Genomic DNA, 27,407 nt, shown 5'->3' on the forward strand with positions numbered 1-27,407 from the left:
ATGGAGAGGAGGGCGCGCAGCTCCTCCAGGGAGGCCCCGGGGCGAGGCGGCGGGCCCTCCCCTAAGGAGAACAAGAGGGCGAAGGGCGAGAGGGGCGGCGGTCGCGGGCGTCGGGATGCCCGGTCGGAGCGGCGGAGCCCTGGGCGGGCGGGGAACACGGAGGAGCCCCGAGCGCCCGCCGCCACCGTGGTGGACGTGGACGAAGTCCGGGGCTCTGGTGAAGAAGGCACCGAGGTGGTGGCGCTGCTGGAGAGCGAGCGGCCGGAGGAAGGTACTGAGGTGCAGGTCGGGCACCTGGGAGGGAAGCCGCCTTTCCAAGAGGTACCCAAAAGATCCCAGATAAAGTGGAATGGGTCGCCCCACTGAAAAGCGCCAAAGTGAGAGCAGATAGCTGAAGGCTTGGGATCCAGGAAATTAAAGGTGTGCGTTAGGCACCCAGCACCCGCCAAACGATGGAAACCCAAGCACATCAGAAGAAATACAAACAGCAACATCAGCTAGGTACCGGCTGGTCTCAGGGTCAGCCAGGGATGGAAAGTTGGAGGGCATGTGGTCCATCCAGGTTGGGGATCAATAGACAGGCAAAAGAACAATGAAGTTGGTTTTTGTGGCCATAGACGGGCAAATGGGCATCTATTATAAGTAAAAACATGTCTGCGCCTTGGCTCTGAGCAACTATGGCTTATTTTCCTCCCCTCAGTCTTGCCTAAAAGCTTCTTAAACTTTCTTTGGGATGATCATTTTTTCTGAAAGACAGAGACAACATGGCTAAGTAGAGAAGAGCCAGACCTGAGTTGAAATCAGCTCCATGCTTACTAGCCGTGTGATCACGGGAAGGGCCCTCATCAGGGATGAAATGACCACAATTCCTGCCTTAGAGGCAGTTGTGAGGAAAATGAGCAAAAGCTCCTGAACCACTGCACAAAGCCTAGAGCAAAGAACACGCTCGATTTCAGCTGAATCCTTGCCTGCTAAAAGAGAGGAATCAGATCAAAGGAGGGAATGCAACAAAGGTGTCCTGTTCACTTTTGTAGGTAAAGAAGATCTTAGGAACAAATTTATCTATCTCCAATCCTTTACATAATAAATGGGAGAACACAATTCATGCACCTTAAGCAGTAGGATGTCAGGTGTTTCAAGGAAAGCAAATAAAGAAAAGCATGTTACATTGCAGGTCATATTAGTGGGGTAGGCGAGGAGGGGAGCACGCATTTATGGAGCCCTTTGTATGTACCACGCACACCTGGGTGCTTTTCGTTACTTAGTCCTTCATTATCCCCTTAACACAGATGAGAAATTAAGTATCTGGTCCAAAATCAACAGCGAGACCTGGAGGCAGTGACATGTGTAATCCAAGCTACTTGGGAAGCTGAGGCAGGAGGATGGCATGTTTGAGGCCAGCCTGGACAACTTATCTAGAACCTGTGTCAAAACAAAAGGGCTGGGCTTGTAGCTCAGTGGTAGAGCCATTGCCTGGCCCGCATGAGGCCCGAGTTCAGTCCCCACTAACACACACACCAGTAGCGGGTAAGTGGAGAGGTTAGACTTCAGAGTAAGGCCATTTGGCTGAAGTCCCCCCCCTCTTGTGGCCAGCTCCTGGCTTCTGGTCATGGTCCCAGCACTCACACCAATTAGCTATGGTTTTAAGCAGGTCGATTCACCTTTGTGGGCCTCACTCTCTCCAGTAACGAAGCGGCTAGAGCAGAAGACCCAAATAGTGAGTACGAAGTACCACTAAGGATGAGGCAGCCCTTGCCTGGGAGGTGTCTGTGGTTCCCAGGGAACAGGGCACAGCATTCCCATCTCTTGTCATTTAGCACCACACTCCAACGGCAGGCTTCTCAGGACTTGGGGGAAATGAAAAGGAGTGTCACCTTAACACAACTGGGGATTCTCGGGCTGTGTCTAAAGGCTCTTCCTGCTTTCACATGTAATGCTTCACTCTTCCCTTAAATCAGACAAACTGGATGTTTAAACAGTCCATTTCAAGAGAAAAACATTTTGTGGGTAAAGCTTTGAGTACAGAAAATAGTTTTCTATTCACATTCCTAACTACTGAATGAAGGAATTTCTGAGGACTTTCTTCACTTATAAAATGTAATTTTGTTTATGCATTTACTTTGTGTGTGTGTGTGTGTGTGTGTGTGTGCATTTACTTTTACTTGTGATATTTAACCACTGGATACTGAAATACAATTATAAACTAATTAAAATGGCAATGACACCATTAGCCATTGCCACTGAAGAATAAGAATGTAAAAATTAACAACGATGTTTATAGAGTAGCATTTTCCAATGTAGGGTCTGTGAGAAATAAGTTCCATAGAACATCACCCTGTCAAAGGTTTGGAAACCACTAGAGTAAACAAAGCTAAGCATGCTTTTTTATCACAGGGATTCTCATCGCTTCCAGATGTTGATGGACATGGGAATACCAGGAATGGGATACAGTGCCCAATATTTTTTAAACCCATTTGCCCTGGAAACTCTTCCTTTGTGGCACACACCGAGGGATCGGTATTCTATGGAACAACCTTTGGAAACTGCCCTACTAGGACAGACTTGGGGTTTGTGCTGATACACTTGCACATTTGTCTTCTTTAATAAAACTCAGTGATGACCTTTTCAGGCATGGACTTCAAATTTTAAGGAAACAACTTTTTTTTTTTTTTTTTTTTTTTAAAGAAATAGGTCTTCCTGTGTTTCCCAGGCCAGCCCTACGCTCCTAGGCTCAAGTGATCCTCCTGCCTCAGCCTCTACTGAGCAGCTGGGACCATAGGCATGTGCCTGGCTTTGGAATTTGAATTTTTAGACCTACTAATTAAGTATCCATTTCCTTCTGGTCCCTTAAAAATAGGCTTTTTACCGTTTTCTCATTTTCAGTCATCTTTTAGTTCTCTGTGGGATTTTTAAACTAGCAAATAGTATCCCTTTGGCCAGTGTTCTAGTACCCGGAGAATGAAATTCTTTAGATTCCCCCAACTCAGATTTCGATGACAGTTACATGATTTCCACTGTCCACTTCTCCTCCCTGCCTAATTCAACCCTTGTGGAGCACCTGCACTGTCAGGCTTAACTCCAGGCACCGGGGACACAATGTAAGCAAGACAGGCCTGGAAGAACCTGTGTTCCTGAGGCTGACTTTCCTTGATGCCATTTCACTTACCACCCAAGCATCCTGGATGTTCTGCATCCTTCCTTATCACTTGTCCAGAGACTCCAAGAGTCTAATGTTATCCCACATAGGTAATAATGTTCAAAGACCAGAGATCAGCACCTCAATCCAATGAAGGATGAAGGAACTCTAAGAAGGAATTTCAGACTTTAGGGCAGGGAGTGAAAAGGGAAGTTATTTTATGGAAGGTAAGACCCTGGACACTTTGAATATTAAAATCCAACACACACAGTTCAGTGTTTTTATGTGAGATTTCATATCTCCCTTATGCTAGAGATAGGAGATCTGTCTCATGAGCCAGTTTTTGTGCAATATCCATGATACAGCAGCATTTCCATTGTACAGCTAAGGAAACTGAGCTTTGAAGAGGTCCTGTGCCCTGCATAAAGGCATCTGTGGACATGAAATGACAAAGCTAGAAAGGAACCCCACTGGTCCCTGGTCCCCTTTTCCCCACTGCCTTTCCAGGAGCCTGCTCTACCTCCCACAGGCCCACACAGCTTTTCACACAGGCCTCAGACCCTGCGAACTCTGACCACCCTGATATCTGGCTCATTCCAATATTTCCAGCAATGTCTCCAAGCTGCTGTGACCCCAATACTAAGGACTGGACTGACAAGTGCTAGTCAGTTAATATGATGAGGTTTCAATATTTCTTTTTCTATAGGTACCAAGACCTCTGGTTTAGGGGCCTGTGAGTGGCTTCTTGTCCTCGCCTCCCTGCTCTTCATCATCCTGACGTTCCCTTTTTCCATCTGGTTTTGCATAAAGGTGAGTTTCCATGAGGACCCAGGAGGTCATTTGTTTCCTGATGCCTCTCTCTGACCACACTGCTGCTCCACTGTCGTGCCCTCATGCCCACTTGCCCTCCAGAAGGCGCTCTTCCTCCAAGACCTGGCTCAAATGTAACTGTGAAGCCTTCCTCAACTCCTCTAGACTGTCCTTCCCTTCCCTGTGATCCTGGATCACTCCGCTTTCTTTTCATTCTAGCACCTACCACACATATAATGCTAGGTAAGATCATCTCTACCATTAGACCAAGAGACCCTTCAAGGGTTTTGACGGGTTCATCCACACTGCAACACAAAGACCAGCCCAGAACAGGCCATGATATCCTCTCATCCACTCCTCACACCACAGGAGACTTCTCTTCAGCTGCTCTAGACCATGAGGGGCCACGCTGTCTTTGGCCCACAGGTGGCCCACACACTCCAGTCCCTGAAGTAAATGAAGACCTGTGTCAGCTCAGAAAGCACATGACAAGATGAAATTAGAAGTACAAAGAATTTTGGGGGAGATTGAGAGAAAAAAAAGTAGGCAGGGGAAACCTTCAGTGAGGGTTGGGCTTGTCTTTTTCCACTTTTAAACTTTCTATCTACTCCTATCTTGGACTATAAAATTGCGTCTCCTCGAGACAGCATAGAGTTGGCAGTAGGCTCTTTTCACTTTTCCTTTTTCGTGGTGCTGGGCATTGAACCCAAAGCCTGCATGTCAGGCAAGGCAGCTGGCTCTTCTTGGGGGTGATCTGAGCACCTACATGATGACCACAAGGTCCAATAATGACTGGACCATGGTTTGTGGAAAAGGCTCTTGGCTTTAGTCAGTTAAGCTGGTAAATCTTTGGAATGCAAATCAGGTAGTGGACACAAAAGCAGCATTGGGCAGTTACATTTGAGCAAGGTCTGAAGAAGTAAGATTTCCCTTCATCTCTGGAAGAATTTGTTTCAACCAACTAAGAACTAGTAATGCTGGGAACTAGGTAGCTGGGAATTGTGGGGGTACGTGCTAGGAACCAAACCCAATTATTCATTCTCATTCACCATTCCAACAAGCAATGCAGTGTTCAGGTACAGGGCTCACGGACCTCATACAGAAGAACAAGAGATGGCCTCTGACCTCCAGGAACTTACTGTGGGGTAGTAGAGCCTGTTACCTTAAGATGCACACTTCAAAATATGCTTCTTTTGGTTTCTGCATCACAATTTTACACAGATGGTCCCCAAATTACAATGGTTTGAGTTATGATTTCACATTAACAGTGGCACAAAAGGAATACACATTCAGTAGAAACTGTGTGGCAAATTTTGAATTTTGATGTGACAAACTACTCTTGTGTTACTGGGCGGCAGCAGTGAACCGCAGCTCTCGGGCAGCCCTGGATCACAAAGGTAAACGGCTGATACTCTACTGTAAACTGTGCATTAAATGCATTTTCAATTTGGTGAGGGGCTCATTCCATCATAAGTTGAGGAACATCTGTGCTTGGCAAGTTATTATTCAGTGGAACTTTTTAAAGTGGAGGGAGGTTGAGGAAGGAAGATAAACTTGGCAACAGTCACAAATCATCCCTTGATCCATTCACTAAATATTTACTGAATACAGTACTATGTATCAGGCATTTTTTTTTATGCACTCAGAAAAAAATCAATTCTGTATCATCAAGGAGTTCACAGTCTGGTGAGGTAGATGTATAAACAAACTAATCAACTAAGTTAATGATAAATAAACAATAGAACCCAGGTTGGTACTGAAACAGAGAGTAAAGTTTATTTTTTAAAGTAATATGCAGTAACTTTCCTGTTCTAATTGCCAGTCTATTCTACACAGTGAATCTCCTTTTTTGTCATTTAAAAATATTTCTAGGGCTGGGGAGATAGCTCAGTCGGTAGAGTGCTTGCCTTGCAAGCACAAGGCCCTGGGTTCAATCCCCAGCACCGCAAATTTATATATATATATATATAATATATATATATATAATATATATATATAATATATATATTTCTATCTTTATATATATATTATATATATATTTCTATGCATACTCGGGGCACACTCATTTTTTTGAGATTCATGAGGATTAACTAATTAAAATCCAGTTGGATCATTTTGAAGCAGCCTAGAAGAAATTGCAGTTTGAAACAAAATATCCTAAGGGGTATTAAAATATGCTTCCTCTTTTTGTTAAACAGTTAATGAGTGATACATATAAAAACATGATGAGGCAGAAGTCACTGTTAACATCAAGATTAAACATGCGCTGAAGATATTTGATTTGGGAAACATTGAACATAGTGGAAACATTTTTAGACTATCATGATTCTTTAATCAAAATTCTGTCCTTGGGCTCAAAAATTAAGATAGCCAATATATTTTTTAGTTAGTTTCTAAAATTCTATACTTGCTAAGTATAGGTTTTAGAACACTAAATATTAATAGAAATTTGTTCTTAGTTCTCAGAACAAAAGATTTCTGATACCTAGACTCACTCTCATTTTAAGTCCTTTTGAATGCTTTATTTGTCTAGTTTTGAGTGATTTGAAAGTATTACATTTCCATGTAGGTTGTACAAGAGTATGAGAGAGTAATTATATTCCGACTGGGACATCTGCTTCCCGGAAGACCCAAAGGTCCTGGTAAGAAACATATACACACACTTTTCTTTAAACCACCATTTTCACCCTGCCCCGCAACTTGCCGATTTATTCGTTCTTGTGTGTTTATAATGTGGATTTTAGATACCACGAAATAACTTGATTCATCTGCATTTCAAATCTGTTAGTTACAATGCAGGTCATTAAGAACTTCTTCAGAAGCATTACTACCAGGTTACAGGTGGCCAAGAGAGAGGATGAATGCAGGGAGCCCCACTTCAGGGCCATGCTGACTACAATAGCAAATCAGCTTAGGATCCATGGATGGGGACTGGCTTGAGTACTGTATGTGTACAGTCAGAGTCCTATAAATTCTCAGAGAAGAACTGAGCTAGTTGAGAATCTAGGGGGCCTAAATCAAGGAAGAGAGGCATCCAAGTAATAAATTGATCATTAGTTAATTTAAGAGACACAGATTGAACAAGTCCTGTGTTTCAGATACTGCTAACTACCAGGGATACAAAGATGCCTGAGTGAGACATGGTCTCTGATTTCTAGGGCCTTAAAATCTAGTGGACTTTATGTTCAGGAATCAAAGCTGATTATGAGGCATAGATAGGGATATGGTTATTCTGGAAAGTCTAGTAATTAGGGTTTGGAGGTCCAAGACAACCAGAAAAGCATGAGAAGGAGCAAAGTCTCACTGTGTAGATATTGGGGAGGGTCCGCATTCTCAGCCTGGTCTGCAGTAACAAGTAGAGATTGGAGAAAAGACTAGGAGGTACCAAGCAGAGTTTGAAGAGCCCAAACCCAGTAGATGGGTTCTCACAAAAATAGAACCAGATCCTGTAGTTGCAGGACATGGACTATCTTGCTGTGTTGTTTTTCTGGAATCTTCTCCTTTGCAACCAAGAAAGGACAGCCAGTGGTCTGCTCCCCAGATAGATCATGGACTCTTATGAGGTGTTTCTGGTTCCAACAAAGCTGTGGCTTTGAGAGAATCTCAATAATCAATCCACAGATAGTTACTGCTCATTATTTACTGTACATTATATTGGATAGGTGAGGACTAATTTGCCAACCAGAAGGCTAGTATTATGATACTGCTATTCTGATTACCTTTGGGGCTCACCTTTTAAGAAAGACCACATGGAGGTTGCTGGCTCCAAAGTTTGACATGTGGATACACTCACAGACTAAAATACAATTTTACAGAACACTTAAAAGGCACTAAGTCAGACACTAAGGCTAACAATAATAAATGTGATGCTGCTCAGGGAGCTCAAATCTAGTGAAGGGACAGACATACACTAGAGATCTGGAGGGGTCAGCACCATGACTAAAGTTCCCAGCATTGCTAAAGCCCACTCTTTTGGAATAATCCCTGTTTACACCTGTTGTCCTGGAGTAAACTGTAACCATATTCTCCTTTTACCCTCAAGTGTCCCAGATTGATGATGGCAAACTTAGCTACAACAAAGATGTTACGGGGTCCAGGTGGGATTTCCCAATGGCCTGTGTGTAGTTACAGCCTAAGTGAAGCAATGAGATATGCGACCTGAAAAGGTGAACTCCAAACAGTCTCCATGCTTGTTATTTGCCTGTTCCTCCCCGCCCCCTCCTCTAGGTCTGTTCTTCTTTTTGCCCTGCCTGGATACCTACCACAAGGTTGACCTTCGGCTCCAGACCTTGGAGATACCCTTCCATGAGGTAAGCCAAATGGTGGCTTTTGCTTTCTCTACATTTTCCACAGTCTAACTAGTGACTCTTGCCCAGGACAAAATTACTATGCTCAAAAGTAGGAAAGAAAAATAGACCTATGAACTTCATCAGTATTAAAAAAAAAAAAAAAAAAAAAAAAAACTAAGTGAATCAAAGGACACAGTCTACAGAATGGAAGGCAAGAATGGAATGGGAGAAAGAAAATATTTGCAAATCACATATCTTGTGAGAGGTTAAAATCTGGGACATACAAAGAACTCACCTCTCAATAACAAAAAAATGACTGACTAAAAAAATAGTAATGATAGTGAACAGTTAAAAAAAGATTGACTTTAAAAAAAGCACAAAGGCCAGGTGCAGTGGTGCACATCTGTAATCTTAGTGGCTTGGGAGGCTGAAGCAGGAGGATTGAGTTCAAAGCCAGCCTCCACAAAAGTGAGGTACTAAGCAACTCAGTGAGACCCTGTCTCTAAATAAAACACAAAGTAGGGCTGTGGCTAAGTGGTCAAATGCCCCTGAGTTCAATCCCTGGTACCCCCCTAAAAAATAAAAATAAAGTAAAGGCATTCTATTTACAAGTTTTAAAAAGTTAAAAAGGAAAGAAAATATGAATATTATCTTTACTTTTAATTTTGTAAATTTTTTAGTTGTGGAAAAATAAATATATATATAAAATTTACCATCTTTGGTGTATAGTAGTGTTAAATACATCTTTTAAGTATACAGTTCAGTAGTAAAACTAACCTTCAGAACTGTTTTCATCTTGCAAAACTGATACTCATTGAATAATAACTGTCCATACCCTGTCCCCATATCCCCTGGCTACCACCATTTTATTTTCTGTCCCGATGAATTTAGCTACTCTAGGTACTTCATATAAATAGACTCTTAATAGTATTTTTTTATTTTTTTGGAGACTGGATAATTTCACTTAGCATGATGTCCTCAAGATTCATCCATGTTTAGAATATGTTAGAATATCCTTCCTTTTAAAGGCTGAACAATAGTCCATTGTAGATTATAAGCCACATTTAAAAAATCTGTTTAGCCATCAGTGGACAATGTAGTTGTTTCTGCTATTTGGCTATTACAAATAGTACTACTATGAACATACTTGTTCAAAACCCTGCTTCTTTTTTTTTTTACTGATGCATTATAATTATATATAAGTGGTATTTGTTGTTACAAATTCATACATGCACACAATATAACAGTATAATTTGGTCAGTTTCATTCCCCATTATCTCCCCTTTCCTTCACCTTCTCCCTTGCCCTGTCCCCTTCCTCTGTTCTATTGGTCTGCCTATGCTTTTCATGAGATCCACCCCCAGCATTTTTTATCTTTCCTTTTTCTCTCTAGCTTTCACATATGAGAAAAAATTTATGACTCTTGACACTCTGAGTTTAGCTTATTTCACTTAACATAATGGTCTCAAGCTCCATTCATTTTCCTGCAAATGACATAATTTCATTTCTTTATGGCTGAATAAAATTCCATTATGTCTCCATACCACATTTTCTTTATTCATTCATTTGTTGACGGACATCTAGGCTGGTTCCATAATTTGGCTATTGTGAATTGTGCTGTTATAAACTTGGGCATGCATGTATCACTATAGTGTGATGACTTCAGTTCCTTAGGATAAATACTGAGGAGTGGTATAGCTGGGTCATATGGTGGTTGCATTCATTATGACAGGTAATCTGCTTTTTATTCAGAGTCTACTGATTTAAATTGTAATCTCATCCAAAAAAAACTACCTTCACTATAACATCCAGTTGTGTTTGCTAGTATACTTGACACATAAGGTTAACTCTCATAAAGTCTTTTGTCCTTTTTTTTTGTGAGGGGGTACTGGGGATTGATCTCAGGGGCACTTGACCACTGAGCTACATCCCTAGCCCTATTTTGTATTTTATTTAGAGACAAGGTCTCACTGAATTGCTTAGCCCCTCACTTTTGCTGAGGCTGGCTTTGAACTTGAGATCCTCCTGCCTCAGCCTCCCTAGCCACTGAGATTACAGGTACCACACCCGGCTAATGTGGTGCTAAGGACTGAACTCAGTGCCTCACACATGTTAGGCATGCACTCTGCCAAGGAGCTTCAGCCCTAGCCCTCCTTTTAAATTTTGAGATAGAATCTTGCTAAGTTGTCAAGGCAATCCTCCTGCCTCAGTCACCATATTGCTGGGATTACAGCCATGTGCCAATGCTCCTAGCTACTATCTGGATTGGTGATTCAGACTTATAAGCCTTTCCTATATTGTCTCTTACTTTTGGCCTGAGATTTATTTCATTCTTTTTCTTGGGAAATAGAAATTATGTTTTTAAAAAATGCTCATTGTAGATAATAAAATTGAATAAAAGGAAGAAGGAAAACTTACCCAAAATCTTGAGAGATATTTATACATCAGTGTTCATAGCAGCATTATTCATAAGAGCAAAGGAAGTGACTATCAACTGATAAATAGATAAGCAAAATGTCATATGTACATACAGTGGAATATTATCCAGCCTTAAGAAGGACTCTGACATGCTACAACATGGATAACCCTTGAGGATGTTATGGTAATTGAAATAAGTCATCACAAAAAACAAATACTGTATGATTCTAGGTATTTAGAGTAATCAAAATGATGGAGACATAGTACAGCAGTGATTGACAGGGTCAAGCGGGAGAGAAAAGTGTGGAAATGTTGTCAATGGGTACCGAGTTTCACTTTTACAAGGTGAAAAGAGTAGTGGAGATGGCTGGTGTGATGGCTGCCCAGCATTACGAATGCATTTAATACCACAGAACTGTGCACTTAAAACTGGGTAAGGTGGCCAGTGCATTTTAACACAGTAAGGACACCGGAAGCATATGCTTACTGCTGACTCTTCAACAACTGTTGATATTTTGGGGTATATCTTTTCACACTTTTCCATGTATGTGGTCATATTCACAGACAGGAGTATATACAGACGTCATCCTATGTAAGGTTTGGCAACGTGCCCTTTTCTACCCAACAATATGTTGGGATCTTCTTTTCCTACATTAGCTATGCTTCTAGCCCTTTATTTTAAATGAACACATGATATTTCATTGTGTGGCCACATCACAGCTTACTCAACCAATGCCCTCTCGTTGATGATAAATTGTTTCCAGTATTTTATTTCAATAAGCAATACTACAATTCTTACAGCTAAATCTTTAAAATATATCCTATGATAAACATTATCTATAAATGGAAATGTTGAAAGCAGATTTGTTTGCATCAGTTTAGAAAGACCTCTAAAACCAACTGAACATTTTCAAATAAGAATATTATCCCTAATTTTCTTTCCCACAGGATTTATAATAGAATTCTTTAAAATTGTGAGTTCTTTTGTTTATTTAATAAAAGCCATATCTATTTTTAAATTTTTTATTTGTTTTAATTAGTTATACATGACAGTAGAATACACTTTGATACATCATATATAATGGAGTATAATTTCTTATTCTTCTCGTTGTACACGATGTAGAATTCCACTGGTCCTACAGTTATGTATGTACATTCATTCTGCTCTCCTTCCTACCCCACGCCACCTCCCCTCCCTTCACTCCCCTCTACCTAATCTAAAGGAACTCCATTCTTCCCAGCACCGCCCCCCATTGTGAATTAGCATCCACATATCAGAGAAAACATTTGGCCTTTGGTTTTTTGGATTAGAAAACCATATCTATTTTCAATAAAATGTAGGTCAGCTAGTTTTTTTTTTTTTCTTGGTATAATTTTACTCTGAGAAAATTTACTTTAGATATACTGAGTTCCTCTACCTCCACATTGGAGTAGAGCCCATGAATCAAGTGTTATCCGAACTGTTTTTGTCCCCAGGTTGTAACCAAAGACATGTTTATAATGGAGATAGATGCCATCTGCTACTACCGAATGGAAAATGCCCCTCTTCTCCTAAGCAGCCTGGCCCATGTGTCTAAGGCTGTCCAGTTCCTTGTGCAAACCACCATGAAGCGTCTCCTAGCACACCGATCCCTCACTGAGATTCTTCTAGAGAGGAAGAGCATTGCTCAAGATGTAAAGGTACTCAGCTAAGTTTAATATTGAGTATGTTAAACTATACCTTTTAATCATTTGTTCACCGGCCATGTGGCACATACTCAGCTCTTCAAGTTGCCATCCCAAAGGAGCTTATAGCTAATTAGGAATTGCCAAATTGACCCTGAATCAGTTGTAATCACCAGTCCTGGTGCACAGTTTGCTCTTATACTCACATAGTACCAAGGTTGGGAGTGGCTGCTGGCTGGGCTGATGGGCTGGTAGGGATGGATGGGAGAGGATGTGGTACACAAAGAGGATGAGATGAGACAGCCTCGCTGAGGAAACAAGCACGGTGTGTGCAAAATGAAATGATGTAAGTACTTTCAGAGGGAAGAAGGAAGATGTCTCATACCCTGTCTGATTACCTACCTAATCCACTGTCTAGATTTAATTGATTTGGAGTTAGTGGAGGGAGGGAAAGAATAAAAGCTGCTTCCAGGCAGTCTTATCTGGCCCATAGGTAGCAAACAGCAATCACATTCATGCCCATGGTGGACACCTTTGATTCTTACCAAGACAAGTTGGCAAGAGGTATTAAGAAGATAAGAGAGAATGAAGGAGGATTGCAGGCAGCTGGCCAGCAAGGTGGCAAGTACCAGTGAGTCTATCATCCAAGTCATAGGGCAGCCAGGTCCAGAATTGGATTAGGAGGTTACGAATTAGACCTAGTTAAAGGGAGGACCTCAAATAGAAGGATCCTAAGAATCGAAGGTATTGATGATTACACTTTCTGGAAACTGAGCAGTCACTAAACTGGAAAAAAAAAAAAAAATTGCAGGGTACAAATGTTTGTAACTTGCCCAACTTGTTACTGATAAAACTGGGTCTTGGGGCTGGGATGTGGCTTAGTATCAAAGCACTTGCTCACATTGTCAAAGCCGTGTTCCAAAGAAGAAAAGACAAAACAAAAACTCCTGTGATTTGCACCCTGATCAAAAAGGAAAGTCTGGAAATAAGAGTAGCTGGATAAAGAAAGAGAAGAGGGACACTTGGGAGTTGCTGCTCTGGATTTGCGAAGCCACTTGTCATGGTCCCTCACTGATCCTTCAGCTCTTCCTTGTTCATCTCTCCTCTGAAGGGTAAAGGGTCAAGTCCAGACTCTTGAAACCCAAGCTCACCCTTATTCTGAATTATAATTCAAGTATCTATACATTTGTCTTCCCCAATTATGAACTCCATAATGGCAGGTGCCATTGTTATTCATCCCTTTGCCTCAGCACCTGGCATGGGGCTTGTCACACAGCAGACAGTTTTTTGGATGAAGGAAGAAGGGACGCAACTGCAACAGCCTCAGCTCGCCATCCTTCCCCAACTGGCTGTGGTGCTTGAACCCACTTAGCCTTTGCCTAGCTCCAGCACTCCTGTGCTTCCTGCCTCCTCCTCAGCTGTTCCCTCTGCCTGGAATTCGTTTCTTTTCTCCACAAGAAAAATCTCGTTTGTTCTTTAAGATGCCGTCTCCTCTGTGGTGTATTTATCAATATTTCTTACTCTCAAATTAGTCTTCTTAGGACTCTCAATGCATTGTTATTACTTATCTGGCTGCTAAGAAATCATCAAAAAAAAATTAAAAAGAAAAAAGCAGTAATTAGATTTGTAATTCCAGCTACTTGGAAGGCTGAGGCAGCAGGATCACAAGTTCTAGGCCAGCCTGGGCAATTTAGCAAGTCCCTTCTCAGATAAAAAGGCCGGGAATGCAGTGCAGTGGTAAAGTGCTTGCCTAACATACACAGGTCCTGGGTTCAATCCCCGGACAGAAAAACAAAACTAAACAGAAATTAGGGGAGGCCTCTTGATAATGGCTGAATTATATTCTCAGACAGTGCCTGATTACTGGAAAGTAAAATGCAAAAATTGTGTTTTAAAGCAATAGATGGAAATACACCCATTTATAACAAAAGTGTAATAAGATTTGTCCAAAGGGTGTTACACAAATAGAATGTTCAAAGCAGAGAAAAAATATCTCTGCCTGGAAAATGAAGGCCAAAGAAAAAGACAGTGTGTGTTGCTTTTAAATAAAATGAGATAGTGTACTTTGAAAGATAAATAAAGAAAAGAGCATGGACCAACACAGGGGCTCCATGTCCTGCCCCTCCTTTCTACAACCCAGATTACTTTTCTTCTCCCTCCTGTTTCCAGCTTCACTGTGGAGGGCAGGAAGGACTGGGAAGCAGGAGGACACTGATGTCCCCCAGCAGTGAGGCAGAGAAAGTGCCCTATAAATGATAACCACTTGGAAGGGAGACTTAATAGTAAATACTGAATGCATTTTGAAACAAAAACAAATAACACCATTTGTGTTACTTTTCTTTTGCTTCTGTAACAAAGTACCACCAACTTGGTAGCTTAAAATAACATGAACTTGTTCTACATTTCTGAAGACCCGGGTCTAAAATCAGTTTCACTGGCTTCGGGTTGAGGTACCAGCAGGGCTGCTTCCGCCTGGAGGTGCTAAGAGGAGAATCCGTTTCCTCCTTTTCAGCAATTAAGGCTACCTACCTTCCTCTGCCTCTTCCTCCCCTTCCTTCATCCTCAGAATGTACCACTCCAAACTGCTTCCCTGGTCACATCAACTTTTCCCCCTCTGTCTCAGATCTCCCTGGGCCTCTCTCTTACAAGGACACATGTGATTACATTTAGGGCTGAGCTGAATAACCTGGGACAATCTCCCTCTCCCCCACCTCTCTGCACTAGTGGCTGCACTAATTTGATCCTCTGACTTAATCCCATCTGCAGAGTCCCTCTTGGGTAACAGTCAGAGGCTGTGGGGACTAGGACATCCACATCCTTAAGGGCCATTATTCAGCCTACGACACCATCTTTAGTTCCACAAATATTTATCGAGTGGTTCTGTGCAAGTCAATTGCTCCATGCCAGGTACTGTGGAATTTAATGAAACCAAGTGGCCAAGTACCATCCTTTCTAAGGAAATGTGCTCTCTGGGTTCAGAACATCAGCCGTCAGGGCACAGGTATGCTCTGCTCTTACCTGCAGGCTCTTGCTGACCTTTCATCTCTTCCCTCCACAGGTCGCCTTGGATTCAGTGACCTGTATTTGGGGAATCAAAGTGGAGAGAACAGAAATGTGGGTAGGAAACGACCAGGATAAACAATATGATAAAGGGAAATACTTCGGTTTCATTTAAAATGTTTTTTTGAAAAATTGCTTTGAGTCATATAGCCATGTTATTATAAGTTCAAGAAAAAAAGAAAATTATGTAACATCTCGTGGCCAAAAATACAACCAATATTTGGGGAAATTAGTCTCATGTTTTTGTTTTTTTTTTCCAAGCACTGAAAAAGTTTTTTTAAATTCATTTTTATTGTAAACAAATGGGATACATGTTGTTTCTGTTTGTACATGGAGTAACAGCATACCATTTGTGTAATCATACATTTACATAGGGTAATGATGTTTGATTCATTCTGTTATTTTTTTCCTCCCCCCAACCCCTCCCACCCCTCTTTTCCCTCTATACAGTCCCTCCTTCCTCCATTCTTGCCCCCCTCCCACCCCCCATTATGTGTCATCCGCTTATCAGCAAGATCATTCGTCCTTTTCTTTTTTGAGATTGACTTATCTCACTTAGCATGATATTCTCCAATTTCATCCATTTGCCTGCAAATGCCATAATTTTATTATTCTTTATAGCTGAGTAATATTCCATTGTGTATATATATGTACCACAGTTTCTTTATCCATTCATCAATTGAAGGACATCTAGGTTGGTTCCACAGTCTGGCTATTGTGAATTGAGCAGCTATGAACATTGATATGGCTATATCTCGGTAGTATGCTGATTTTAAGTCCTTTGGGTATAGGCCCAGGAGTGGGAGAGCTGGGTCAAATGGTGGGTCCATTCCAAATTTTCTGAGGAATCTCTACACTGCTTTCCAGAGTGGCTGCACTAATTTACATCCCCACCAGCAATGTATGAGTGTACCTTTTCCCTCACATCCTCACCAACATCTATTGTTGCTTGTATTCTTGATAATCGCCATTCTAATTGGGGTGAGATGGAATCTTAGTGTAGTTTGATTTGCATTTCTTTTATTACTAAAGACGGTGAACATTTTTTCATATGTTGATTGTTTGTAGATCTTCTGTGAAGCATCTGTTCATATCCTTAGCCCATTTGTTGATGGGTTATTTGTATTCTTCGTTATATATTCTGGAAATTAGTGCTGTATCTGAAGTATGAGTGGCAAAGATATTCTCCCAATCTGTAGGCTCTCTCTTCGCATTGTTGATAGTTTCCTCTGCTGAGAGAAAGTTATTTAGTTTGAATCTATCCCAGTTGTTGATTCTTGCTTTTATTTCTTGTGCTATGGGAGTCCTGTTAAGGAAGACTGATCCTAAGCCAACAAATTGAAGATTTGGACCTACTTTTTCTTCTATAAGATGCAGGGTCTCTGGTCTGATTTCAAGGTCCTTGATCCATTGTGAGTTCAGTTTTGTGCAGGGTGAGAGATAGGGGTTTAGTTTCATTCTGTTGCATATGGATTTCCAGTTTTCCCAGCACCATTTGTTGAAGAGGCTATCTTTTCTCCATTGCATATTTTTGGCACCTTTGTCTAGTATGAGAAAATTGTATTTATTTGGGTTTGTGTCCGTGTCCTCTATTCTGTACCATTGATCTACCTGTCTATTTTGGTGCCAATATCATGCTGTTTTTGTTACTATTGCTTTGTAGTACAGTTGAAGTTCTGGTATTGCGATATCCCTGTTTCATTCTTCCTGCTAAGGATTGCTTTAGCTATTCTGAGTTTCTTATTCTTCCAGATGAATTTCATGATTGCTTGCTTTATTTCTGTAAGGTACATCATTGGGATTTTAATTGGAATTGCATTGAACCTGTGTAGCACTTTTGGTAGTATGGCCATTTCGACAATATTAATTCTGCCTATCCAAGAACATGGGAGATCTTTCCATCTTCTAAGGTCTTCCTCAATTTCTTTCTTCAATGTTTTGTAGTTTTCATTGTAGAGATCTTTTACCTCTTTGGTTAGATTGATGCCCAAGTATTTTATTTTTTTTGAGGCTATTGCAAATGGAGTTTTTCTCATTTCCCTTTCAGCTGTTTTGTTGCTTGTGTATAAAAATGCTTTAGATTTATGCATGTTGATTTTATAGCCTGCTATTTTGCTGAATTCATTGATGAGGTCTAGAAGTTTTCTGGAGGAGTTTTTTGGATCCTCTAAATATAGAAACATGTCATCAGCAAATAGTGACAGCTTAAGTTCCTCTTTTCCTATTCATATTCCTTTAATTTCTTTAGTCTTCCTAATTGCTCTGGCTAGAGTTTCGAGGACAATGTTGAATAGAAGTGGTGAAAGAGGACATCCCTGTCTTGTTCCCATTTTTAAAGGGAATGGTTTTAGTTTTTCTTCATTAAGAATGATGTTGGGGGCTGGGGAGATAGCTCAGCTGGTAGAATGCTTGCCTTGCAAGCACAAGGCCCTGAGTTCGATCCCCAGTACCGCAAAAAAAAAAAAAAAAAAGAATGATGTTGGCCATGGGCTTAGCATAAATAGCCTTTACAATGTTCAGGTATGTTCCTACTATCCCAATTTTTTTAGTGTTTTGAGCATGACAGGGTGTTGTATTTTGTCGAACGCTTTTTCTGCGTCAGTTGATATAACCATATGATTCTTATCCTTAAGTCTATTGACATGATGGATTACATTTATTGATTTATGGATGTTAAACCATCCTTGCATTCCAGGGATGAACCCCACTTGATCATGGTGCACAATTTTCTTAATATATTTTTGGATACGGTTTGCCAATATTTTGTTAAGGATCTTTGCATCTATATTCATCAAGGATATTGGTCTCAAATTTTCTTGCCTTGATGTGTCTTTGCCTGGTTTGGGTATAAGGGTGATATTAGCTTCATAGAATGAGTTTGGTAGGGTACCCTCTTTTTCTATTTCCTGGAATACTTTGAGAAGTATTGGAATGAGTTCTTCTTTGAAGGTCTTGTAGAACTCGGCTGAGAATCTGTCTGGCCCTGGGCTTTTCCTGGATGGTAGGTTTTTAATGGCTTCTTCTATTTCATTGCTTGATATTGATCTGTTTAAATTGTGTATGTACTTCTGGTTTAGTTTGGGAGGAGCATATGTCTCTAGAAATTTGTCAATATCTTCGGTAGTTTCTATTTTGTTGGAATACAGATTTTCAAAGTAGCTTCTCATTATGTTTTGTATCTCAGTGGTGTCTGTCGTGATATTTCCTTTTTCATTTTAGTAATTTGAGTTTTCTCTCTCCTCTTTGTTAGTGTGACTAAGGGTTTGTCTATTTTGTTTACTTTCTCAAAGAACCAACTTTTTGTTTTGTCAATTTTTTGAATTGTTTCTTTTGTTTCAATTTCATTGATTTCTGCTCTGATTTTAATTATTTCCTGTGTTCTACTACTTTTTGCTGTTATTCTGTTCTTCTTTTTCTAGGGCTTTGAGCTGTAATGTTAGGTCATTTAGTTGTTGACTTTTCATTCTTTTCTGGAACGCGCTCCATGCAATGAATTTTCCTCTTAGTACTGCTTTCATAGTGTCCCAGAGGTTTTGATATGTTGTATCGTCGTTCTCATTGACCTCTAAGAATTTTTTTTATCTCCTCTCTGATGTTTTCTGTTATCCATGTTTCATTCAATAGCATATTATTTAGTCTCCAGGTGTTGGAGTAATTTCTGTTTTTTATTTTGTCATTGATTTCTACTCTCAGTCTATTATGATCTGATAGAACACAAGGCAGTATCTCTATTTTTTTGCATTTCCTAAGGGCTGCTTTGTGCCATAACATATGGTCTATTTTCGAGAAGGTTCCGTGTGCTGCTCAGAAGAAAGTGAATCCGCTTGTTGATGGATGGAATATTCTATATATGTCTATTAAGTCTAGGTTATTGATTATGTTATTGAGTTCTATGGTTTCTTTGTTTGGTTTTTGTTTGGAAGATCTATCTAGTGGTTACAGTGGTGCGTTAAAGTTGCCCAGAATTACTGTGTTGTGGTCTATGTGATTCCTGAAATTGAGTAGGATTTGTTTGATGTACAAGGATGCACCATTGTTTGGGGCATAAATATTTACTATTGTTATGTCTTCCTGATTTATGGTTCCCTTAAGCAGTATGAAATGTCCTTCTTTATCCCTTCTGACTAGCTTTGGCTTGAAGTCCACTTTATCTGATATAAGGATGGAAACCCCTGCTTTTTTACTGAGTCCATGTGCATGGTAGGTTTTTTCCCATCCTTTCACCTTTAGTCTGTGGATGTCTTTTTCTCTGAGATGAGTCACTTGCAGGCAGCATATTGTTGGATCTTTCTTTTTAATCCATTCTGCCAGTCTATGTCTTTTGATTGATGAATTTAGGCCATTAACGTTCAGGGTTATTATTGAGATATGATTTGTATTTCCAGTCATTTGGCTTATTTTTGATTTTTAAGTTGGCTTGGTTTCTCCGTTGGGTGGTTTTTCTCTAAGGTATTTCCTCCCTTTGCTGACCTACATTGTTGTTTTTCATTTCCTCCTCATGGAATATTTTGTTGAGAACATTCTGTAGCACAGGCTTTCTATTTGTAAATTCTTTTAACTTTTGTTTATCATGGGAGGATTTTATTTCATCTTCAAATTTGAAGGTTAGTTTTGCTGGGTATAGGATTCTTGGTTGGCAACCATGTTCTTTCAGAGCTTGAAATATGTTGTTCCAGGCCCTTCTAGCTTTTAGAGTCTGGGTTGAGAAGTTGGCTGCTATCCGTATTGGTTTCCCCCTATATGTAATCTGATGCTTTTCTCTTGCGGCCTTCAAAATCCTATCTTTATTTTGAATGTTAGGCATTTTCATTATAATGTGCCTTGGTGTGGATCTGTTGTGATTTCGTGCATTTAGTGTTCTGTAAGCCTCTTGTATTTGATTTTCCATTTCATTCTTCAGGCTTGGGAAATTTTCTGATATTATTTCATTGAATAGGTTGTTCATTCCTTTGGTTTGTATCTCTGTGCCTTCCTCAATCCCAATAATTATTAAATTTGGTCTTTTCATGATGTCCCATAGTTCTTGGAGATTCTGTTCATGATTTCTTACTATCTTCTCTGTTTGGGCAACTTTATTTTCAAGATTAAATATTTTGTCTTCATTGTCTGAGGTTATGTCTTCCAAGTGGTCTAGTCTTTTGGTGATGCTTTCCGTTGAGTTTTTTATTTGGTTTATTGTTCCTTCATTTCAAGGATTTCCCTTTTTTTTTTTTGAGAATCTCTTATCTCTTTGAAATGATCTTTTGCTTCCTGCAGGTGCTCTTTCAGCTTATTGGTATTATCATTCATTGCCTGCATTTGCTCTCTTATCTCATCCTTTGCTTTGCAAATCATGTTAATCATGTATAATCTGAAGTCCTTTTCTGATATTTCTTCTACCATACTGTCATTCTATTAATATAGAATCCAGATTTGTTTGGATCATTTTCTTCCCTTGTTTTTTTCACGTTGTTCATGTATCTCCCCCTCTAGTAGTGCAGATCTGGGGTATTGCAGATATCCCCCTATAGGCTTATAGTGGCCCTATAGGTTTCCAAAACCCTTTCTTTAAGGGGAGATCAATATTAGCAGTGCCCAATTCAGACACTGTGCAATCCTAGACCAAATAGCTCCTATGAGGACAATAACAAAATTGTCATCATAAACAGAGTGAGTTCAAATATTATCTTCAGTAAAACAAACAGATTTGCAATAAGGTCTGCAGTTTCTAATGGAGGACAAAAAGGATGCAGAGGGACGTAGAATGTGGCTGTTAATGGGATAAGAAAAGAATATACGGAAGTTCTCGATAATAGAAAGGGTGAGAGTGTAATCAAAAGAAATTGGATGTTAGCATGCAAAAAAGGGAGAAAGAGACGCTGAGGGAACACATAAACAAAAGGAAAAGAGAGCAAGAAAAGTAAAGAAATAAAAAAAATTTTTCAATAAGGAGAAAAAAGAAAATCTACAGTATAACAGTCATATAGTAATGAAACCTCCCAGAGTTCAGTAGCCTGATGCATGAGAGGTACCTGACAATGAGCTTCAAGCCTCCAGCAGGAGTCTCAGGATGGGATTTGTCCCACCTAAAGATGGGAGCTACGGCTTCCAGGATTATCCAAGATGGCCACTCTGGCTTCGAAATGTGTTGGCAAATGGGGAGCTGCAGCTCAGGGTGTGGCCGTGGTCAGCAGGAGGTCCTGGAGGCAGGGTGCGGTTGGTCAGGCAGGGGTCCTTGAGGTCGGGTGTGTTTGGTGTGGTTGTGGGATCCTGGAGGCCAGGTGCAATCAGTTGGTCTGGGTTCCCGGTGATAGGGCGCAGTCAGTTGGTCTGGGGGTCCTGGCAACAGGGAGCAGTCAGTAGAGCAGGGAGTGATCAGTCGGGCTGAGGAATCCTGGAGACGGGGCTTAGTCAGTCCAGCCAGGGGTCCTACAGGGCCTGGCTGTTGTCTCAAAATGGCAGCAGCCACGTGTAATCAAACCTGCAGGTACCGTAACAGTGAACTTCCAGGCAACAGCAGGCAGCTGGTGCTCCACTGGTGGTCGGCGATCAGTTTGCTCACTGTTGTCGGACGATCAGGAGGTGAACCTTGTGCATTGGGTGATGGATAGGTGTAAGGCAGGCGAGAGGCCTGCAAATGGTGGATGATAGACACCTGACAGTGAGCAATCAAGTAACAGATATCCTCTGCTTGTAACCAGAGTTACGGAGCGACAAGGAATGCAGCCTCCCTCTAGTCTGCCATCTTGGATCTCCCTGAAAAAACTTTTTTTAAAAGATAAAATATACCCTGTTAGCCATTTCAAAGTGTGCAGCTCAGTGGTTTTGGTACATTTACAAAGTCCTACAGATGTCACTTCCATCTAATTTCACAATGTTTTCATCACCCTAAAAGAAAGCCAGTGCTCATTAAGCAGAATTCCTGGTTCCTCCTCACCCCTCATCCCTGGCAACCACTAACGTAGTTTTTGTTTCAGTGGATCTGCCTGTTCTTGGACACTTCATGTAAGCGGAATCAGTCATACGAGCCTTTTGTGTTGGTTTCTTCTTGCTCAGCATGTCTTCAAGGTTCATCCATGGTGCGGTGTCTATCAGTTCTTCACTTCTTTCGGAGCCAAATACAGTTCCATTGTATGGCTGTACAAAATTTTGTGTATCCATCCTTCAGCCACTTTGTGGCTGTTATGAAAAATGCTACAGTGGACTTTCATTTCAAAGTTTTTTTTGTGTGAATGTGTTTTCAGTTCTCTTGGCTACATACCTAGGAGTAGAATTACTGAGTTACATGGTCATTATATAAATCTTTTGAGAAACTGCTCAGTGGTTCTATATATGCACATTTTTCAGTTATAACTGGGGTAAAAAGACACTTTAGTATCTTTGATGTGATACATTAAGATTGTTATTATTTAATCAATCCTCCTAATTTCAAAATCAGTTCTTTTCTTTTATAAACTTAGATGAATCCCTTTATCTTCATTATTGATTGTAAGGCTCTTCAAGGCTGATTTCGCTGTTCAAATTAAACCTCTGGGGTTTAGATTAAATCTTAAATGGGAGAAATGGTCACACGGGAACACGAAATGTGTGTTAATGAAGAGGACACTGGGGTCCCTCTGCAGCCACAGTAGTGCTGCATATCTACACTGGAGGCACCTGACTGGGACGTGCTCTCCCCGCCTTCCTGCCACCTTAGGGCTCTAGTGACAGCACACTGTTAAGTCAGAATTTGCTCTCGGGCAACATGAGTAGAGCACGCACAGACCTGTAGGAAAACGCGGGCCATGCACACATCTCCATGCGACACCTCCATGCACACCTTCTTTCTTTTGCAGTAAGGATGTGCGGCTGCCGGCTGGGCTTCAGCACTCACTGGCTGTGGAGGCCGAAGCGCAAAGACAGGCCAAAGTGCGGGTGAGCCAGCACTGAGCACACCGCCCTGACCCAGGCCACTCTGAGGAGCACCAGAGAACCCAAGGAAGACCTGCTCGCGGGAGCATTTCCCCTTTGTTGCCGTGTTTTCTCTTGCCCAGGCCGAGGAGAATCTGGTTTGGTTCCCGCCATGCTATTTAAATTGCTCCAAGAGTGTGTTTCCAGCCTCTGGACTGGCGGAGGCCGCACCCCTCCCACTCCCCAAGCCACGGCTAACCATACCTGCCTCCTCCTTGCCTTTACCTTTCCTCCTCCCTCACTGTCCCTCTCCTTGTGCTAGCGTCTTTCCCTGTGTCATCTCAGTCACCTCTCACCTCTCGGTTAATGGCATCTAGGCTATTCCAGGCCTGTACCCAAAGCTCTGCATGAGCTTTAAAGGCACAACCATGGTCAGAGCACAGTCCCCTCCCTACTGGAGCCAAGAGAAGGCTGTGCTGCTTGTGGCCTGTACTCAGGCAGCCAGGGAGCTTCCTGCCACAGCTTCTGCAGATTGAGGTGGTTGAGGAGGAGGAAAGTGAGGGATGGAGGCAGGCAGATTTCTCTCAAAGAACAGGGATTAGGTGAAGGAAAAACCCTAACTGCGTAGGAGGATTAATAACTCGACCTGAGGAAACGGGGAGGAAGGTGAAGGAGAGAAAATGGTCCTCTGGGCAGAGTTGCTTCTAGATCCTTAAGCCTAGTCCTCTCTGCCTGCTCTCAGGTGGCATTTGGGTGATGAGCTTGGTGTCTCCTCTTCTGAAATGTTTATCCATTTGTTTTGGCCAAGTTGAAGGTTACCCTTTTGTAATCCCAGGCCTCTGCCTGGGATGCTGGCCCATTTTTCCTGTGTGTGGCAAATTCCAAATCTTTTCAAGCCCACCAGATAATAACTCCCCTAACTCACACTCTCTTTATACTTGCCACGGTCTAGAATGAGTTCCACCTTACATTTCAGTAGGTTAATGGGTCTCCGCTAGCTCAGCAGTCTCCAGAAAGCAGCTGACTCTGTTCTCCCGGGCTTAACAGTGCCTCCACACTGGGTCACGCTGAATCGTGGGCAAGGATAGCCCTCCTGGAACCAAGAAGCAAAATCACTGTGTGTTTCTCGGCATTTGTTTTCTAGATGATTGCTGCAGAAGGGGAGAAAGCTGCTTCTGAGTCCCTGCGGATGGCGGCTGAGATTCTGTCAGGCACCCCGGCTGCTGTTCAGCTTCGCTACCTCCATACTCTCCAGTCTTTGTCCACTGAGAAACCTTCCACTGTAGTTTTACCTTTGCCTTTTGACTTGCTAAATTGCCTGTCTTCTCCCAGCAATAGAACTCAAGGGAGCATCCCCTTCCCAAATTCTTCCAAACCTGTTGAGCCACTAAATCCCAAGAAGAAAGACTCTCCCATGTTATAGGGGTAGGTGGACAAAGGATCATGCAGCTGTGAAGGGACCTGCCATTCAAAGTCATATCCCAAGTGAGGCATCTAGTCCTCAGTTCCTTTCTTCCATTGCCAAAATGGAATGCCCTTTGAAAATGCATGGCACTACAATGCAGCCAGGGAGAAGTCAGCAAAATGACGTAATGGAACAGGGGGCATCTAACAGGCTTAGGCAAATCATCTAAGCAGAGTAGTTATGGGAAAGAGCTTTGGTCAACACTCTTAATTTGGAAAAAAGTTTGTCAATTTTGATATCTAAAGACTTAGATCAAATGTCCTTTTTACTAGGCACCCTCTGGCCCCTTTGGCAAGGTCTTTGCAGCTTCTGTAGCCCTTTCTCTGAGCCCCCATTACCATGCTGGCCACATTGGGTTGTAACCCTGTATCTAAGGCGTTGGCTTCTCTCCAACTATACTACTGGCTCTTCAAAGGCACATCTAACACCCTTCGCCTACCACCTTCAATCTTTTGGCTCCCTTCCATATTCCTTGAGACTGACGCTGTTAGTTGTACCATAGTGACACACAAATGTTCCTGAATGAATGCAAAGAAAAAAGATGTATTGAGGTTGGATATAAATTTACACACAATTAAAGAATTTTTTAAAAATTATTTGCATGAAGATTTCTTTTTTAAAAAAAGAAATAAGTTAAAGGGTAACATTTATTTGATATATGTTGCTCCAAATCAGAGGAAGAATCATCCTAAACAGAGGCTGAGAGTAATGTATTTCAATATAGAATTTACCAGAGTGCTTATTTCTTCAGTTAGAATGTGTGATCTATACATGCCCTATACATCATCTATTGTCTTATATAAATATTTCTTAATATACATTCCTATAATACAAGTTTTATTTTCCACCAATTTGCCTTACACAATTAGAAACACATATCTGTAGAAAAATAAGCCAACTAAACAAAAAGGCAATCCCTAAGTGTCCTACAAATTCTCTATAAGTGTAAAAAAACAGTAATATTAGAAAATGTTATTACTATTACTCAAAAAATAATAGTACAATGTTATTTGTAATGGGAATTTCTATGTTACTGGTGCAGGAGATTGTGGAAACCCAAGGGTCTTGCTATTTGGTTCTCTCAAAAACTGCCTCCAATTCATATCTTATTAAAAAGATGTCTCCCAGTTCCTGTTCTTAAGGACCATACATGGGAGCAAATTCTTCAGAGACTAGCTAGGTGAGCTGACAGTGTGGAACGCCAGGTCTCAGTACCTGGCCTTCTCTTGAGACCCAGGTGCTGCATTCTAACTGGTTACTGACCTTGAAATAAATGGAAGAAAGGCTGGATAATGCAACCCAAAACTATGACGTGTCCTGGTTAACAGTTTTCCTTTGGGATTTATATTAACACCATGCCAGTAAGCTGATCACGGGGTAAAAAGATGTTCCAATGCAATGCTGGAATCCACGACGACCATGACGAGAGGGTCACGAGAGAGGGTAAGTCTGTGGCATATTCTATGACAATGGTGTTGCACTTGGGGATTGACAGTGATGTGCTAACCACTGGTCAGTCTAGATTTGTGTTTGCTGTGCAGATGAGTGGCTTAAGGTTGACCAATGCCTCTGCGTCCTCATCCGTGGGGGCCACGTGTGGACAGACCTTGTTAGAGTGCTCCTGACTGCTACAGTGTTCTTGAACGGTAGGTACATTGGGACATGAGTTCCAAGTCCTCTAGAACTCTGGCTGTGTCAGTGCTCAGGAGTTAAGCTGAGAATTAAGCTGAGGGTGTGGAACTCTAGTCCTTTACAAGAGGAGTCACCAACTGGTCTCTGAGTTTATAGAGAGGATTTATAGCACTGTAGCTAAGAGCTTGGACCCTGCTGTCAGATATGCTGGATTTGATTCAGGCTTTGTCACCTAACTAGCTGTTTAGCCCTGGGCATGCTACTGATCCTGAGTATGTTTGGGGATGAAAGAAGAACCCACTTCAGAAAGCTGTTGTGACTAAATGAGATCAAATGTATGAAATGTGCAAAGTTTGCACAAAGTAAATGCTCAGTAAATAATGGCTATTACTACTATTCTAGTTTTACCCCAGTAGCAATAGGTGACAGCAGTCGGGCTGCACCCACCTAGAAGCCTGCCATTCCACATGCTGCTTCCATGCTTCAAAGGTACCCCTGACGGCCAGTACTCCGGGGGTGGTTGTTCTGGGACAGAATTAGCTTCAGAACTTGTACATGTGGTCTCCTGTGTTTGAATCTTACTAGGATGTTACCAGCATTTGTTTCCCCAAATGTCAGCCATTTGGGATCATAGCAGAGCAAAAGCAGGACAGAAGAAATCACATACTCCTTCCCTTTCTTGCCTGGGCTTTATGAGTGGGATAGCCAGAGTGGAAAAATGGGTGATGTATTACCAGGAGTACTTTGTCAACTCTATCATCTGGGTTGTCAGTAGATATGACGGACATTTTGTTTGTCAAAAAGCAGTTTGCACAGCAAGATAGATTGTGGGAATTGTTTGTCCTATCTTCACACTTCTGTTGTGTTTCTTACGTCTGGTCAAGAGGTATGGGCCAGGGACATGGCTCAGAGGTAGAGCACTTGCCTAGCACATGTGAGGCACTGGGTTCAATTGTCAGCACCACATATAAATAAATAAAATAAAGGTCCATTAACTACTAAAAAAATTAAAAAAAAAAAAAAAAAAGGTAGCCTAAAGTGTGCTTCTGCCAAATCAGATGCC

General features: G+C 41.4%; 1 protein-coding gene across 1 annotated transcript; it reads left to right on the forward strand.

The window, feature by feature from the left end:
* On the forward strand, positions 1-25,362 carry NPHS2 (NPHS2 stomatin family member, podocin; the record flags this gene model as incomplete). Its single annotated transcript, XM_079105948.1, has 8 exons — positions 1-271; positions 3,843-3,946; positions 6,516-6,588; positions 8,174-8,256; positions 12,130-12,333; positions 15,377-15,432; positions 23,193-23,271; positions 24,392-25,362. The coding sequence occupies 8 exons, from the start codon at positions 1-3 to the stop codon at positions 24,668-24,670; spliced, it is 1,149 nt and encodes a 382-aa protein (XP_078962074.1). The 3' UTR covers positions 24,671-25,362.
* Positions 25,363-27,407: the final 2,045 nt, after the last annotated feature.

The sequence above is a fragment of the Sciurus vulgaris genome, assembly GCF_902686455.1.
Source record: "Sciurus vulgaris genome assembly, chromosome: 12".
NCBI lineage: Eukaryota > Metazoa > Chordata > Mammalia > Rodentia > Sciuridae > Sciurus > Sciurus vulgaris.